Source organism: Corvus hawaiiensis, chromosome 4, assembly GCF_020740725.1.
Source record: "Corvus hawaiiensis isolate bCorHaw1 chromosome 4, bCorHaw1.pri.cur, whole genome shotgun sequence".
Taxonomy (NCBI): Eukaryota; Metazoa; Chordata; class Aves; order Passeriformes; family Corvidae; genus Corvus; species Corvus hawaiiensis.
In genome coordinates, this window is record NC_063216.1 from 67495158 (window position 1) to 67510704 (window position 15547).

General features: G+C 40.3%; 1 protein-coding gene across 2 annotated transcripts in view; it reads left to right on the top strand.

Annotated features, from left to right (window-relative positions):
• The window catches only part of RELN (reelin), a 275922-nt gene that overhangs the window by 200518 nt on the left and 59857 nt on the right, over positions 1–15547 (top strand). For both annotated transcript variants that reach the window (XM_048300517.1, XM_048300518.1), the window contains exons 25-30: positions 3135–3340; positions 6000–6171; positions 6539–6739; positions 8758–8993; positions 12354–12511; positions 13407–13614. In XM_048300517.1, coding sequence (XP_048156474.1) covers positions 3135–3340; positions 6000–6171; positions 6539–6739; positions 8758–8993; positions 12354–12511; positions 13407–13614 — 1181 coding nt within the window. The remainder of the gene's footprint in view (positions 1–3134; positions 3341–5999; positions 6172–6538; positions 6740–8757; positions 8994–12353; positions 12512–13406; positions 13615–15547) is intronic.

A 15547-nucleotide genomic window follows, 5' to 3' on the forward strand; every position in this document is an offset into this window, starting at 1 on the left:
GCAATTATAGCTAAAATAAAAAGAGACTTTTATGACCAGACGTAAGATTATGCATTGTAATCATAGATTTATTTTTGTATTGTTGCTCCTCACATCTAGTCCTAAGATTTGTTTTGTTCTTAATTGAAAGGAAGAGTATAAATGCAGCTATGTGCTTCTCTTTTAAAGGTTTGATCAAACTGCCACTGCTGTCATGAGAGCCAGATTAGTCCCAGAAGAATAACCCAATATGCAACGCTGTGTAATTGTGCGTTGTTTACCTCATTACAAAAATCTAACCCATGAAATAATTTTCAGCATTCCTACATAGTCTCACATCCAGCTCCCCTGGAAATAGAGCTCTGCACTGAAAATTTCATAACAGACCAATCAGTATAACTAGCTAATTGTGATAATTGGATTTTTTTTATATAATTGTCTTCCCTGTTAGATGTTTTTCCTTCTGGCTTGGTTCCTTATGCCAAGTTTCTCAAAAGTAGTTTGCTAAATTAGAATTAACCTGCTATGATCTTTCTTCTGATTCCTGCTAAGGAGGAGTGAAAAACTCATTTAGAAATTCTTGGCTTCTTTCTATTGATCTCTAAGTGTTAGGTTATCACTCATTTCTTGAGTAGCAGCAGTCTGTGTGCTGTCAACAGAAGGTGGCTTATTTAATTTCTGTTTAGATCTTTCTCAAGGAGTCTAATGCTGGTAGGTAATAAAAAAATATTTTTATAATTGCCAAACAGTTCTGTATTGTTTTGGGGAACTCATATTCACATTTCTTTTCATTTGCTCAAACAGACACTTTTTATTTGAATGTCTAATGTTTGCTGCCATAATCAATTACTGCTGCCAGAATTAATGTTGGCTTTGTTCTGACAACCCTCTATCTTTTGTTTTACAACTCATTTTAATCAATTGCAGGTGTGTTCACAATTCAGAGCTCTTTCAATTAGCCCCTGCAATTCCTCTGAGGCTTTATGTCACTCATGCGCTTTCTCAATTAACCTGGTTCTGTTCTACCCCTTTGGCAGGCAGAGCTGCTGTGGGGTGTAGATATGGAAAACCCACCTTTAATGGTTTTAGAGCCAGAGCTTGGCCCACTGCAGGTCATTATGTTGGGTGCCCCCAGCCAGCCAGGACACACCTGCCCATGGGACAGCAAGGGTGTTTGCATCCTTATTACCCATTACTGACTTGATTTGATGGTGATAATTTCAAATTCCAGTGGGTCTCCAAATGAAGCTCTGAAAGCAAACTACCCAGAGATTATCAGCGTCACCTTGGCCAGCATTAGCCACGTGGGGCTGTGCCAGGAAGCTCAGGGCTGCATCCAAGGCTGACTTACCTCACTCTCAGGGCACCATCCAAGAGGGAATTCCAGTCTCAGCTGGGAATAAACAACCAAATAAACAAACAACAACAACAGGCACAATTTAAGACTGAAACAGTATGGCTGTATCCCGTATGAGCTTTTTGTGAGTCAAAGGATTCTTCACAGGTTTTACCGACCAAGCTTCAGACCCCCATGTATTCAGCTTCCAGAAATCAGTCTCACAGTGTGAGGTGGCCTATTTGGTAGGGTCTACAAATGAGCTCAGGACCCAGGCTGTTATACCAGCAAAGCAAAATATTCTAAGAAAGAAAGCAATAGACATTTATCTATGCTGGGTTTACCCCCAACTGTGTAGAAAGTAGAAAGAGGTGATGAATGGAATGGGATTTAAATTGATCTATCACCTTATTAAAAATCACAGATGATATTTTCAATCTCAGCTCATAAATCTTGTTACTTGTGTCCGGCTAGATCACATCACTTTGCCTATCTCAAGTTTTTTTTGAAATTTGTCATAAGGATCATAAACGTACAAGTGAGAGAGAAGAACATAAACATTACTTAAATTATACGAGTCATAACTTAGCCCTGGTTTCCCTTTTTTATACTTTTTTATGCTTGGAGATGGACAGAAACACATGGTTATTTAAGGGAATTAGAAGCAGTAGGCACGATGACAGTCCTGCTCCATTTTGGGGGGTGGTGCTAGATTCCAGCTACATTAATAAATGCAGAAATATGATCCCTGCATCCTCTCCCCAGCTGTACACAAATGGCTTTGCCCTACCTATAAAACCTTGTGGCAGCACGACACTGTGCTGGGGCAGGGTTGTGCCAGATGCAGGGCATGCAGGTCACCTCTCTGGGAACACTGCTCTCGTCCTGTGTCCTGCCTTGTCACAGGCAGCTTCATATCCCATATCAGCATCTTGTAGGCTTGTTGATGTGCAAGTCCACAAGTTCAGCCTTAAGCACCAGGGCACAAAGGGAAGATGGGTATGGGATAATTTTGATTACAATAAAAGGCTCTTAAACCTTAAAGCTTTTTTCTAGATGAATATGCTCTGTCTTCCTTTGCCAACACACACAGAGCGACCACATTGACCTGCTAAACTCAAAAACATTATTGGAAAAGTTGTTTACGAAATCTTACAAGTCTATTTGTTTCTCTCAGCTATGCCTAGGTAAACTTGAAACCAAATCCACAGGTTTTAGTTGAGAGACTCCTGATTTACAATGCTTACTAGGAAAAGAGTATAGTTTTGTGTAGGAAAAAATCTTCTCCAGCTGAAAATTCCACTCCCCGGTTCCTGTGTGGGAGATAGGCTTCAAGCAAGGTATTACAGGAGCTGATTTGAGGTGATTAGGTAACATCGTACAGTGCAAGATTTGACCAGGGAAGTAAGACTAGAGAAATGGCCTTTTACTGCTCTATGCACTATCAATAAAAAGCTGAATACTTAAAAATTTATCCCTGGTTGATTCAGGATATCCAGCACCTGCTCTTTGTCTTCTGAAAGTACTTGGGACCTTGAAGGAATGAGATGAAATAGTTATGTGGAAATTGTGCTCGGGAAAGTGAAGTTGCATTGTGTGTTGAAATCTAATAATAAAAATTCTTGTGGGACAAATCAGGGTGATGTAAAGGATGGCCAAGCAGAATAATTGAAAGACCAAAAAAGCGAGGTTGATACAAAAGTCAATGTTGTGTAGTTTTGTGTGCAATATTCATCTGTGACAGACTTTAAATATGCCTATTCTTTGTGAAGGTGTCATAATTAAAATTATTATTGTCCCTCTGTTCTTTGTATTGTAGGCTGGAAAAAGACAGTTGGTAAGCTGGGATTTGGACACAACGTGGGTGGATTTTGTACAGTTTTACATCCAGATTGGAGGAGAGACTTCCTCGTGCAACAAACCTGACAGCAGAGAAGAAGGTGTGCTGCTGCAGTACAGCAATAACGGCGGGATCAACTGGCAACTACTAGCAGAAATGTATTTCTCTGACTTCAGCAAACCCAGGTAGAATTTTGGTCTAAAATAATTAATACATATGGCATCAGCTTTAAAAAAATCTATTTCTCAACTTATGAAATCATGAATAGTAATTTAAAGTTATAATGCTTAAAAGTCATCATTATATAGAAACTTCTTCTGGCTGGCATAGTAAACTCCTGTCACTAGGAATGAAAAATATAATGAAAGTGGGCCTTAAAATCTGAAGTAAAATATAAAATTCCCTATCACCTCCTATGTGAAACATGCCTAAAATGCTAATATCTGCAAAAAAATAGCAAGCATATACAGAACTTACCCAAAAGAGGTGTAGAAATCTTCCATTTCCTCTGACTCTGGTTTCAGATCTAATGAACATGTATTAATGTCATATGAAGCAAAAGCTCCTTTAAATAAATATTTAAGGAGGAGAAGAAATCATGTTCAACCATTCAAATATGCTGTCAGATACCTTGTCAGTGAAAATTTAAATTTTATTTGTCTGCAGAGGTGCTAACATGATTTCTATTACCTGTAGTCCATGTCTTTCAACATACAAATTATTTTGTCTTCTCATCTTGTCATTTTGCATTGCAATGAACAATGCTTTCAGAAGGACTTCTGTAACTTGGCAGGCTGTTCTTTTCTAGAGGTAATCTAGGCACTTGGAAGTATAAAACTCTTGAATTTTGAATAGAATAGAAAATAGAATAGAATAGAATAGAATAGAACAGAACTATTTCAGGTGGAAGGGATCTGCAACTGTGCTCAGCGTTACTCCATCCTAGGTGCAGAATCAACATTTCCACTTGTTAAATTTTATCTCATGAATCAATCCCCATGCTCCAATCTGTCAAGATTCCTCTGCAAGAACTCTTGATCCTCAAGAGAGCCAAAGCACCTCCCAGGTTGTATCATCAGCAAAAGGGTGGACTTAACTCCTGCAACCAGATTATTGATGGGTACCTTGAACAGGACTGCCCTAGGATTGAACCAGAGGAACACTGCTGGTGACCAGTCACCAGGCAGATGTGACCCCATTCACTACAACCCTTTGGATTCTGCCCTTCAGCCAGGCCTTCACCCAGCACATTGTGAACTCGCTCATCCCACAGGCGGACAACTTGTCCGTAAAGATGCTGTGTATCAAAAGCCTTACTAAAATCCAGACAAACTACAGGTACCCCCTTTCCCTCAACTACTAGGTGAGTGCTTTAGTCTCTACTTGGTCAAAATTACAGGACACACCCAACAAAGAAGCTAAATAGTGAAAGCTTCATCACCGGACTATACAATACATTTTTAGAGAAAACATTTGCCCTCCTGAGCATTGAAGAGTGATGGTCCTTACTGAACATAGCTATGCAGATTTATTTTTCTATTACTTCAAATGTGGTCCAGATCTTATTTTCCAATTCATTATTCTTCAGTTATAAATCTAGGAATTCTCTGGAAAAGGACAATTCCTTCTCCTTTCTATGCCTAACTGGCAAGTGAAGCAGAGTCCATGGTACAAAAAAACATATGATATAAAGAAAGAGTTACAAAAGGATTGTATGTATAAATGCATATATGTAACGTGTCTGAAATAGGACTGGGCAAGTAACTAATTCTTATACTTTTTGACATAAGTATGATTAGGCTTGAAACTTGAACGTTTATTTAACATCATTTTTGTAAGGTGTTTTTTAAATTGAACATAAAGCAAACTGAGGAGACCTGAAGTTCTTTTACAAAGATCTGTATAGGAGGGCTGAAATATTTTTACCCAAAGAAAACTGCTACATAATCTATTGCTTTGTACTAGAAGGATGCTTTTGTCTGCAAATATGACCAATCACCAGAAGAGAATAAGAAGTTAATTTTGCTAGCATATGTCACTATTACTTCCTGGCATCAGAGAAACATTAAGATTTGCTGAACATGGATCAGCTGAACAGTTTAATTCAAAGCTAGAGAGCTCAAATCAGTTCCTTATTGTGCTTGGCAATATAAGTAATAGAGCATAAAAACTAGACATTGTCTTAAAGAGTTTACATTCTCCACAGACAAGAAGGATGAAGAAGGCTTCTTGATATGTAGTGTATAATCTAGATATATGGAAAAATAGAATAACAGAATCACATAATCATTAAGAAAAGACCTCCAAGGTCATGAAATACAACCTTTGACCCAACATCACCATATCAAGTAAATTACAGCACTAACTGCCATATCCAGTTGTTTTTTGAACACTTCCAGGGATAGTGACTCCTCCAGCTCCCTGGGCAGCACGGGAAGCCCCAATGCCCAACCACCTTTCAGTAGAGAAATTCTGCCTGTTGTCCAACCCGAACCTCCCCTGGCAGATTTTGAGGCAATGTACTCATGTCGCTGGTTGCCTGGGAGAAGAGGCTGATCCCCGTCTTACTACAACCTCATTTCAGGCAGTTGCAGAGAGCAGTAAGGTCTCTGCTGAGCCTCCTTTTCTCCAGACTAAACAACCCCCAATTTCCTCAGCTGCACCTCATATGAATTACTCTCTTACACCCTTCCCCAGCTCCGCTGCCCTTCTCTGGACACGCAAATTACTGAGGACTTGTACGTGTAAGATAGATGCTGGCTTTCCTGCCTCTTTTCCCTGTTGAGTGATACCTTTCTCTACAGACTGTGTTCTCTGAAGTTCTGCTCAATTTCTCTTTCTCAGGTTTGTCTATCTGGAGCTGCCGGCTGCAGCCAAGACACCTTGCACCAGGTTTCGCTGGTGGCAGCCAGTGTTCTCAGGGGAAGGGTACGATCAGTGGGCCATCGACGACATCATCATTTTGTCAGAGAAGCAGAAGCACATCATTCCTGTTGTTAATCCCACCTTACCACAGGTAATAAGCAAGAGCAGGCTGTGGGCATCCCCACAGAACAGGAACTATCCTGTTAGGAGACTTGTTTGAATATAATTTTCATTGAAAATACTGGTTCTATTTAAAGAGCTGTAGTGTTTGCAGCTGCCTCTCTGTGTGGGAATAACCTGGGTCTTTTCACAGAATCATCAGACTCCTAATCTTTGTGACAGAGAATGTAATGATGTGTCTCCACAAAAAGTCAAGACTGAAATTTTGGAAATTATTTTTTTTTTTAATTACAGAAAATAAAAATTGCAAAATTTGAAAGTTCAATAATTTTGGGAATTATTCTGAAGCCACACTGCAAGGTGATAATACCTCTGGCTTTCATTTTCATTTCTAACAGAACTTTTATGAAAAGCCAGCATTTGATTACCCTATGAATCAGATGAGTGTGTGGTTAATGCTGGCCAATGAAGGGATGACCAAAAATGAAAGTTTCTGCTCTGCCACCCCCTCTGCCATGCTCTTCGGTAAATCAGATGGAGACCGGTTTGCAGTGACTCGAGATTTAACTCTGAAGCCTGGATACGTCTTGCAGTTCAAGGTATTCCTTAAACATAAATCTGTGCAAGAATATCAGTAAAACTGCCCTTAGCCAATACTTGCAAGATGCCACTGGGGCCACAGTTCAAACTAACTCATACAGCATAAAATGCCATCCTGCTTTCTGGAAGAATAGCCAAAACCTTGGTGCAGGAAAGCATTTTTACCCCTCTGGAGAAGTTTTAGAGCTTTTCGTTCTTCAGCACATTTCAGAAGTGGGCTGAAGTGACTGTCATTATACTCAAGTCAGCACTAGGAAGTGCTACTGCACTGTTGAGTGAAAAAGGATTTATCCCGTCTGGGGCTCTGAGCGTACAAAATCTCCAATGTGGTTTGGGTACATTTTTTGTATTTTAAACTATTTAAGGACTTACAAGCTGCTCTGTACTCCAGTGTGGGTTTTTCATATAATTTACTTTTGTTGTGTCAATGAATATAGGCTCCAATTAGCATTTTCTTCTTTAAAGAGCTTACAAAAATTTCAGTGGTCTGACAATACGTCAGAATATGGGCTCCAAAGAAGTGTATTTGCTTTGACAAGCTCTTGTTTCTGAACCCTAATCAAAATTTTATTGAGTTTATAATGAAATCCCATTGGTGAATTCTGGAAGTTGGTTGCAATGCAATTTTAATGAGCTCCCCACAAATACATCGTCCTTACATAATTGGTGGATACAGACACTGAATAATTTACAAGTGGAATTATTAAAGAGATCAGATGTTTACAGGCAGCTTTTCAAATATAATTCCCACAGTTCTATAAATAGGAAAGTTCATTAGAAATACTGGGATTTGTAAAATAATCTAATTTCAACTAAAAGATATGCTAATAAAGTGCTATACAAACTGAGGGACTTCAGTACAATTTCCTTGTGAGTTTTATACTTTAAACTGTCTACAACCCAAGGATATCTCAATGTATAAATACCATTTAGCCTGGAAAAGATGCTTTTTGCCTCTTCACCACCTTCCTGTACTTCAGCAATTAAGTCTTCGTTCTCTAGGTTTGATGATCAACAGCAATTAAAAATTGTCTAGGTTAAAAAAAATCAATACTTAAAAATGTTTCATATACCTTCCATCACTGAAACACTTGACAATGTAACATAACTATACAAAACGTAAGAATGTGTCACAGAACAGTGAGTTCTTCCTAATAAAGTCTATTATTTCAGGACTGAATTTCTACTTTTTTGGAAAGCTTTTCAGCCTGCACATAAATGTGTTAGTCCTATTTGCATGCTTTTGCAAGTGTGTGAAATTTCCATTTTAAATAGCAGACTGGAATAATTTTGCATTGATAAGCTCAAAGACAGTAATTTGTCAGAATTATTTCATTTTACATGAATGATTTTGTTTTACATTTTACATTCTACAGCTCAAGTAGAATTTCTACAATAAAATAGTGGAAACTAATATTTTTCTGATAGCTTGAAAAATGAAACTGAAATTTCAAATCAGCAGTTGATTTTGGTTGCATTCTCATTTCATGTTTTAATATGCATTTTTCTACTTAATCCAATCTTACTCTATTCTGGGGGCCCAAACTGCAGTGCCAACTTCCAGACATCATTCCTGCAAGGCCACTGACAAGGCTGTGTTAGGGCTAACCTGGGAGTCAGGCTGATCCTCTGGGCACACTGGGGCACACTGGGCTGCAGATGGGATGGATCCCAGAGGATACAGCTCTTTCCAGTCCTGGGCATGCAGGTGCCTGCACAGTGTTTGCTGTTTGGGGCTTACTATGCACAGGGACCCTTGGACAGTTCTTTGCACCTTTTTCTCTGCTGAACTCAGCAATGAACCTTATTGAAGGGATAGTGGGAATATTTACTGAGAAATGTCATATAAATGTAAGAAACAGACTCCAAGCATCAGTCACTGTCTGCCAGCAGGGTTCAGTGCAAGTGCCCAGAACATTAAGCCTCCCAACACAAACAATCGAAGGTGGTTTGCAGCCAATAAATACTAATAACAGTGCAGGTTTTTCATATAATTTCTGACTCTGCTTTTTTGCAGCTGAACATTGGTTGCACCAACCAGTACAGCAGCTCTGCCCCCGTTCTGCTGCAGTACTCACACGATGCTGGGCTCTTCTGGTCGCTGGTGAAGGAGGGCTGCTACCCCACATCCCCGGGCATGAAGGGCTGCGAGGGGAGCTCCCGTGAGCTCAGCGAGCCCTCCGTGTACCACACCGGAGACTTTGAGGACTGGACAAGAATTACTATTGTTATCCCCAGGTCACTTGCAGCCAGGTACTGTGCACTGTAAACCACTGATGCCAGTGGGACCCGTGGATTAGCTGATATAGCTGCTTCTAGAACGGTACATTAGAATAAAAGCAGTGTTAAAATACGGCAGATCTGGGAAAAATATACTGTGCTGCCCAAAGCAGCAAGAATTTTCCATTTTAAAGGTGTCAGATTGGTCTATAATAAATAATTAAATTACAAAGCAGTGAGAAACCCAGCACATTTTAATTTGACATCAATCCCTTCATTGCCTTTATCCATATCAGTTAGGTCAGAGGCACCAGCAAGAGAGTAATAAGTCACGTGAATTAAATAAGCCATTTGAACAGGATTAATTCCAGTTACCACTGGGCAAAGAAATCTTAGCAAGGTATGTGAGCTGATGCATAACGTGCTGTGTCACTGAAGGCAGCCGGGACTGCCAGAGGCAAAGGAGGGAAGAATGGTAGTTTGCAAGCACAACCTCAGCATAGGATTGATACAAATGAGAAAACATCAGATGGTGGAAGACACAAATAAACCTTGAAATCAGGAGGCTTTTCTCCATCTTATCTGGTTTTGGCTGAAGTTTCTCGCTCCCCTTACTCTGTCTTACTCCAGCAGTAAAACACCCCAATCTGATTTGCTGGATGCACCAAGTGCTGCCAGCACAACCACCCCACCAGGCCCCTGGCCATGTCCCCCTGCCTCCTGCATCTTTCTTCCCAGGCAGCTTCTCTAGTGCTGCCTCTGGTTTTCTGACACATCGTCCTGCCACGGGCTCCACATCCTCAATCCCATTTGAGTGTGTGGCTTATTTTGTATCAGGGGAGCCAGTGCCTCTGCCGCAAGGACTTGAAATAGCAGTGTGTACCATAACAAGTTTGTCTTTTCTTCAGTAATTAGCCAATAAAGGCAGGTGCCAAATTGCACAGATCTGACACCAGCTGATTTGATTTACCCAAAACAAGCAGGGCAGAATCAATAGCAGCAATCTGTTTGGCATTATGTTCAGTAATGTGATCAGGAATAAGAAGCTCATGCTAATACATTAAAAATGTAAGTATTGTGACTGCAATGAGTGTCTTGGCATGTTGAGAACTGAGTTTGTTGTGGGTCACTTAGGAAATCATGGTTCGTGGGTCAACCAGAGAGCATCCCATTTCATTATTTGGTACAGAGCATGAGCACGATGATCACCTACCTACCAAATCCCAGTGCACAGCAAAAAAGAAAGAGCAAAAGGATTATTACATTTTGGGCAGAGTAGCAAGGAGGATCTTAGTTAATCCGTTATATTGGCAGTGAGATTTTAAATCTGTTCCCCTCTCTGTAGCGCCTGTAAAATTATTCAGCTAAAAGTTAAAGACTGGAAATTAATATCCAAAATATTTCTTCTTCAACAAGTCTCCTACCCAGTGGGTCAGAGTTGTGGGCAGAGTGGGAGCTTCAGACAAAGTTTACTAAAGAAGCCCTCCCAATGATTCATGAGGTCAAGAAAGGATCCCAGTGATTTCTAAACTCCTTTTCAGAGAGGAGCCTGGGTGCAGCTGGATCCAATCTTAGCCCCAGACTTTGTTAATGGTTTAGGTCCAAAGGATTATACAGGTATAACTGAACCTCTACACAGCTTTGTTCTGCAGGATTAAGAATGGCAAACTAGATCTATTTATAGAAATATTTTTATTTATTATGGTAACAATTAGGCAAGAAGATCTTAATCAGAATTATTTGCTACACAGTATTGGAGTTATAGCAACTATTATAATGTAGTGCACTATGAAGCAACATTGAAGCAATTGTATTAAAGTAATTGTATTGAAGCTAGCAAAAACAATTATTAAGTAGAGATTGATGTTACTCACCCATACAATGATCATGGGCAAATTTCTTGCTCAGCCTTGAGGATTAACCTTGAGGGGCATCCCCACCCAAGGGAGGAATCTCCACCCACTCCAAGAAAGGGTATGTCAGAAGACCCTGCCTGTAGGACTTTGTGGTGGTTCGGACGGGACGGATGGTTGGAGACGAGAGATCTCTATAGTCTGATCTTGGGACACACGGTTTATTGCAAAGGGCGTGGGTATAGGGGCACTGCTCAGAGCTGCTGCTGGCAGCTCTGAGCAGGCCCAAGAGAGCAAGAGAGTAAGCGGGTAAGAGAGAGAGAGAGTGAGAGGAATGAGAGTGAAGAAGTGTGTGTGAAGAGAGAGTAAGAGTGTGTAAGAGTGAGAGTGAGAGTGTGCGAAGAGTAAGAGAGGAATGGAATGGAATGGAATAGAATCCTGGTTACAATACAATAAATCATCTTCTGTACTGAATATTCTAATTGTCACTAACCAATCTAATACAAGATACAAATCCTATAGCATTTACATACAGCCTATAAGAGTTCTTATATTACCATAGAGTGTTACATCTTAACTTCTAAAAACTACTCTTTGGACCCCTTCTGCTGAGCTAGTAGGGTCTGCTCTGACCCTTGGACCTGCCTGCAAGCAGAGGGTATTGTTCCATCAAGAGGGGATTACCTTCAGTCGGCCATACCATTGTTTTCCAGTTGTTCAGTAACTAAGATTTGGTATTTCAAAAGTGGCTTTCATTTCGATGTCGCCTGTAGTTTTCATATTCCCAAAATCTTTTGTCAGGCAATCATATTTATAAGGCTTTCCTGTTTCATCTTCCCCAACACCTGCCATTAAAATTTGGGCTAGGCTTTTATAGTAGGAAGTGATTGACTGTCAATCATGTCTCTGGGCGAGCTGTGTCAGCTCAGCAGCCTTAGATAAATTATCAGTAATATCACTTGTTTGTTCCTTCATCCGTGTTTTACCAGGTCTACCACATCTCCACCTCACTATCAGGATGTTTAGCTTTGGGATTGATGGGTCAGACTGGTTTCAGCATGTAAGACATGTTCTTTGCCATTCCATTTAGAAAGTGGCTTTTTTTCTTGTAACCAACTAGCTTAAAGTTCTTTTACTCAAAAGTGTGCAATCCTGTAATAAACTCTGCACTGCTGCTACTACTGAGTTGCTTTCAAAAGTATTGTAAGAAATGGAGTTGAGGGATTTTAACATTTAATTAGCAGTTCAGGTTGAACTAAGTAGTAAAAAGCATCTTCAAAGTCACATCTAGTGATAAAACCATGTATTTGTTCTTTGCATCACACTGATGGATACGGGCCAGAGAAATAGAGGAAGTCAAAATGCAGCCAAAAGGTCTGGAAGAAATATCCTGAAGCAATGTAACACAAAATGTAGGATGACAGAAATACAGGCATCCTATTTGCAAGTGGCTAGTTTAGGAAAAGGTCCTTTTAATCTTAAGCAAGGAGTAGTAGCTGTTGAAGCTGGGAGTAGTAATACCATTGTTTTTTCTCTGCAGTAAGACTCGATTCCGCTGGATCCAGGAGAGCAGCTCCCACAAGAGCGTGCCTCCTTTCGGCTTGGACGGCGTCTACATCTCTGAGCCTTGCCCCAGCTACTGCAGCGGCCACGGGGACTGCATCTCAGGGGTCTGCTTCTGTGACCTGGGCTACACGGGTAAGACAACCCTCTTCAGGTGGGATTACAGCAAGCACTGGCTGAGTTAAAGCTGTAAATCTGGCCTCTTGTTTTCCTCTCCAATATTCTAGAAAAATACACGATGACATATATTGCGTGGGCTGCCAACAGGAATCTTTTTTGTTTTGTTAAATAAAATTCAGCGCAGGCAAAGCAGAGCAGCTGAAGGCAGCGGACACCGTTGATGTTTCTGGCAACCACAATCTTTGAACATCACCATCTGTATGAATGGGAAGGGACTAGAAATAAAAGAGAAAACAAAATAAAATATTATAAACTGAAAAGTCTGCTTAAAAGCCTTTGGATCGTCTTCAAAAAAATTGTTGCCATTTTTGAGTCCCCTGGCCATCAGATGGCACGGGACCAGGAGGGAACATATGTTCTGACAGGCCCTTCTGTGGAAAATTCTGCTCACTTGTGGTTTCAGGGGCTTTTATTCTGAAATAGAAAAAAACCCAAAATGCAAACCCTGTGAAAGAAAAATGATTGACACAACCAGTTGCACACTGCACTCTTTTCAACCCTCAACCAACAAAGCAGTAAGCTAACACCTTTTGTTCCATTTTTCTAAAATTAAATAAAAGGATAATATTTTTCTGCTTGCAAAAAAAGTGCCTTATCAACATAAAGAGTGAGTATTTTTCAACTAGTGAAATAAGCCATCTTAGAGTTTAGAGGAAGAGAGCTTATTCTTGCTACAGAATTGTAAAGTGGCTTTAAAAAGGTACGACCCAGTCATCGGGGCATTTTCTTAGAAAATCCTGGTGCTTTGTCACATATGGATGCAACTGAACCATGTGCCAGTGTACTGTATCTGACCCTTATTCTGTCCAGCAGTTTCACCAAAGGATCTCCCTCTTTTTTTTTCTTGAAGCATCACATGGAACCTGTGTGTCTAACGTGCCTAATCACAGTGAGATGTTCGACAGGTTTGAGAGGAAGCTAAGCCCTCTCTGGTACAAGATAACAGGAGGTCAGGTTGGGACAGGCTGTGGTGTGCTCAGCGATGGAAAATCCCTGTACTTCAATGGACCTGGCAAAAGGGAGGCAAGGACTGTTCCCCTGGACACCACAAATATCAGGTCAGTGCTCAGCGCTGCTGCTTACAGTTGCCTGTGTACTCAAGTTCTCTGTTCTGCCCTGCTGCAAGGGTGGATATGAGAAGGCAGGAAATGTTTTTTTCTGGTAATCATAACCTGTATGAGAACTCTACTTTTTTTGTTCATTCTGGTGTAATATTTCCTTTTTTTGAAAGAGAATACTTAGGTTAGAAACAGTGGAATAGCAGCATAAAATAACATAAAATATTAACTCTCTATCCTTCTGAGAAGATAGTTTGCATTGTATTCTAAGGCAGAAGACATGGCCTTGAGAATGCACAAAACCTAAGACTCTGCCTGAGAGTCTTAGCTGGAGAGAAAAGCTCCGTTTCCCCTGACTGTGTTGAATTGCAGGCATGACGATGGCATAGCAAGGAGCTGTTGTTTATTTGCCAGATGTTGTGAAATACTCCACTTGTCAGAAGTGTTAAGGAATGGAATGGGAATTGTTTCTGCATAGCCAAGAGGCTAACAAGCCTTCACCTCTCTCTCTGCTGCTACTGAATCCTGCTCCATTGGTAGCAATTATCCTCTTCTCTCAAATTGCCTAGCTGATTAATGTAATTAGGATGAACAAAGGGCTGTTAATTCTAACCACTGTTTAGCTTGGAGTTTGCTGCTGCTTCGTCCAGTCTCATGAGAGATTAGGCACCTGAAACCTTGAGCACCCTACAATTTTGGCAGTTAGCTTAATAAAATATATTTCTCCTGACAAATACTGCTCTCAGAGTAAGTAATGCCATGATTTGCTCCATTACTGAATTTATGCAATCACTCAGCAAAGACTGGCCTGGTTGCTGTGATCACTCTCCAGCTCAGGCAAGCAGGGCTCTGTAGGGCAGTGTGGGGGCTGTGGGTTTGGGGACATCCTCAGCTGCTCCCTGGCACTGCACAGCACTGCACCACCTGCCTTTATTTTGTCCCTTGTGTGTCTGACAAATATGTGTCATAGTTACATAATTATGTAAATTAGTTATTAATTAAACTAATTAATTGTTTGACAAATATGCTTTGGACAAGTACATGTTTGCCCTGGAACTCTGGGAAGATGCAAGCACTTCTATTCCACTGTCTTCAAATCTTGTGTTATTAATCCTGGGAAGCATTATATTGGAAGTAGTCTAGACTACTTCATTAAAAGTCTACATTCAAAACAGTATTTTTGCGTTATTCCTTCTTTCATGGAGAAATATTTTTATAAAGAGAAGTATTTCCTTTAGTTTTAATATTACTTTGAAAACCACTTTTTATCCCAGATATTCATATTTATAGCTTTCCATTTTTGTAAAGTTTAAACCATTTTAAAAGCCAAAAGAAGTTTCAAAATTCTGAGCAATGCTCTTTCTTGATATTTTTAATATACCACTGCTTCTCTTTTGCACAAGAATATGGTTATCTGGTGTCTTAAAACTGCCTCAGAAACATAAATGGCCAGAGAGACGCTTCGTAAGAGCAACTAAGATCTCTATTCTGACCACATGCTCACAATGTGACCTGCTCTCCTGCTGGAACTGATTGTTATGTCAAAATAAATCAGTACTTTATTTGTTTTGTAAGCATCACAGTGAGCAGATTAACTCCCTTGAACAGTTCAAGCTCGAAGCCACATCCCTGGGCTGTTTGCTAGACTGAACATAGTGGTCATCTCAAACCCAAATGGGACTAATGTGGATTTTTTGCTTTCTTCAGTGTGTGCTCAAAGGTAGTAGCCACCAGATGCTGCTTAACCAGAACATGGACTTAGATTACAGCAATTACCCCAGGCTGCTTTTGAGTTCAGAGGAGAGAACAGCTTCAAAAGGGCAACACAACTCATCCTGAAATAGCGGCTAGCAAAGGCCAGTGTTTTTTCTTCTGGAAACACGTATTTCTTTCTTTCATTAGTTGTAAGGCAGCCTGGGTTGGCCGTGTATAA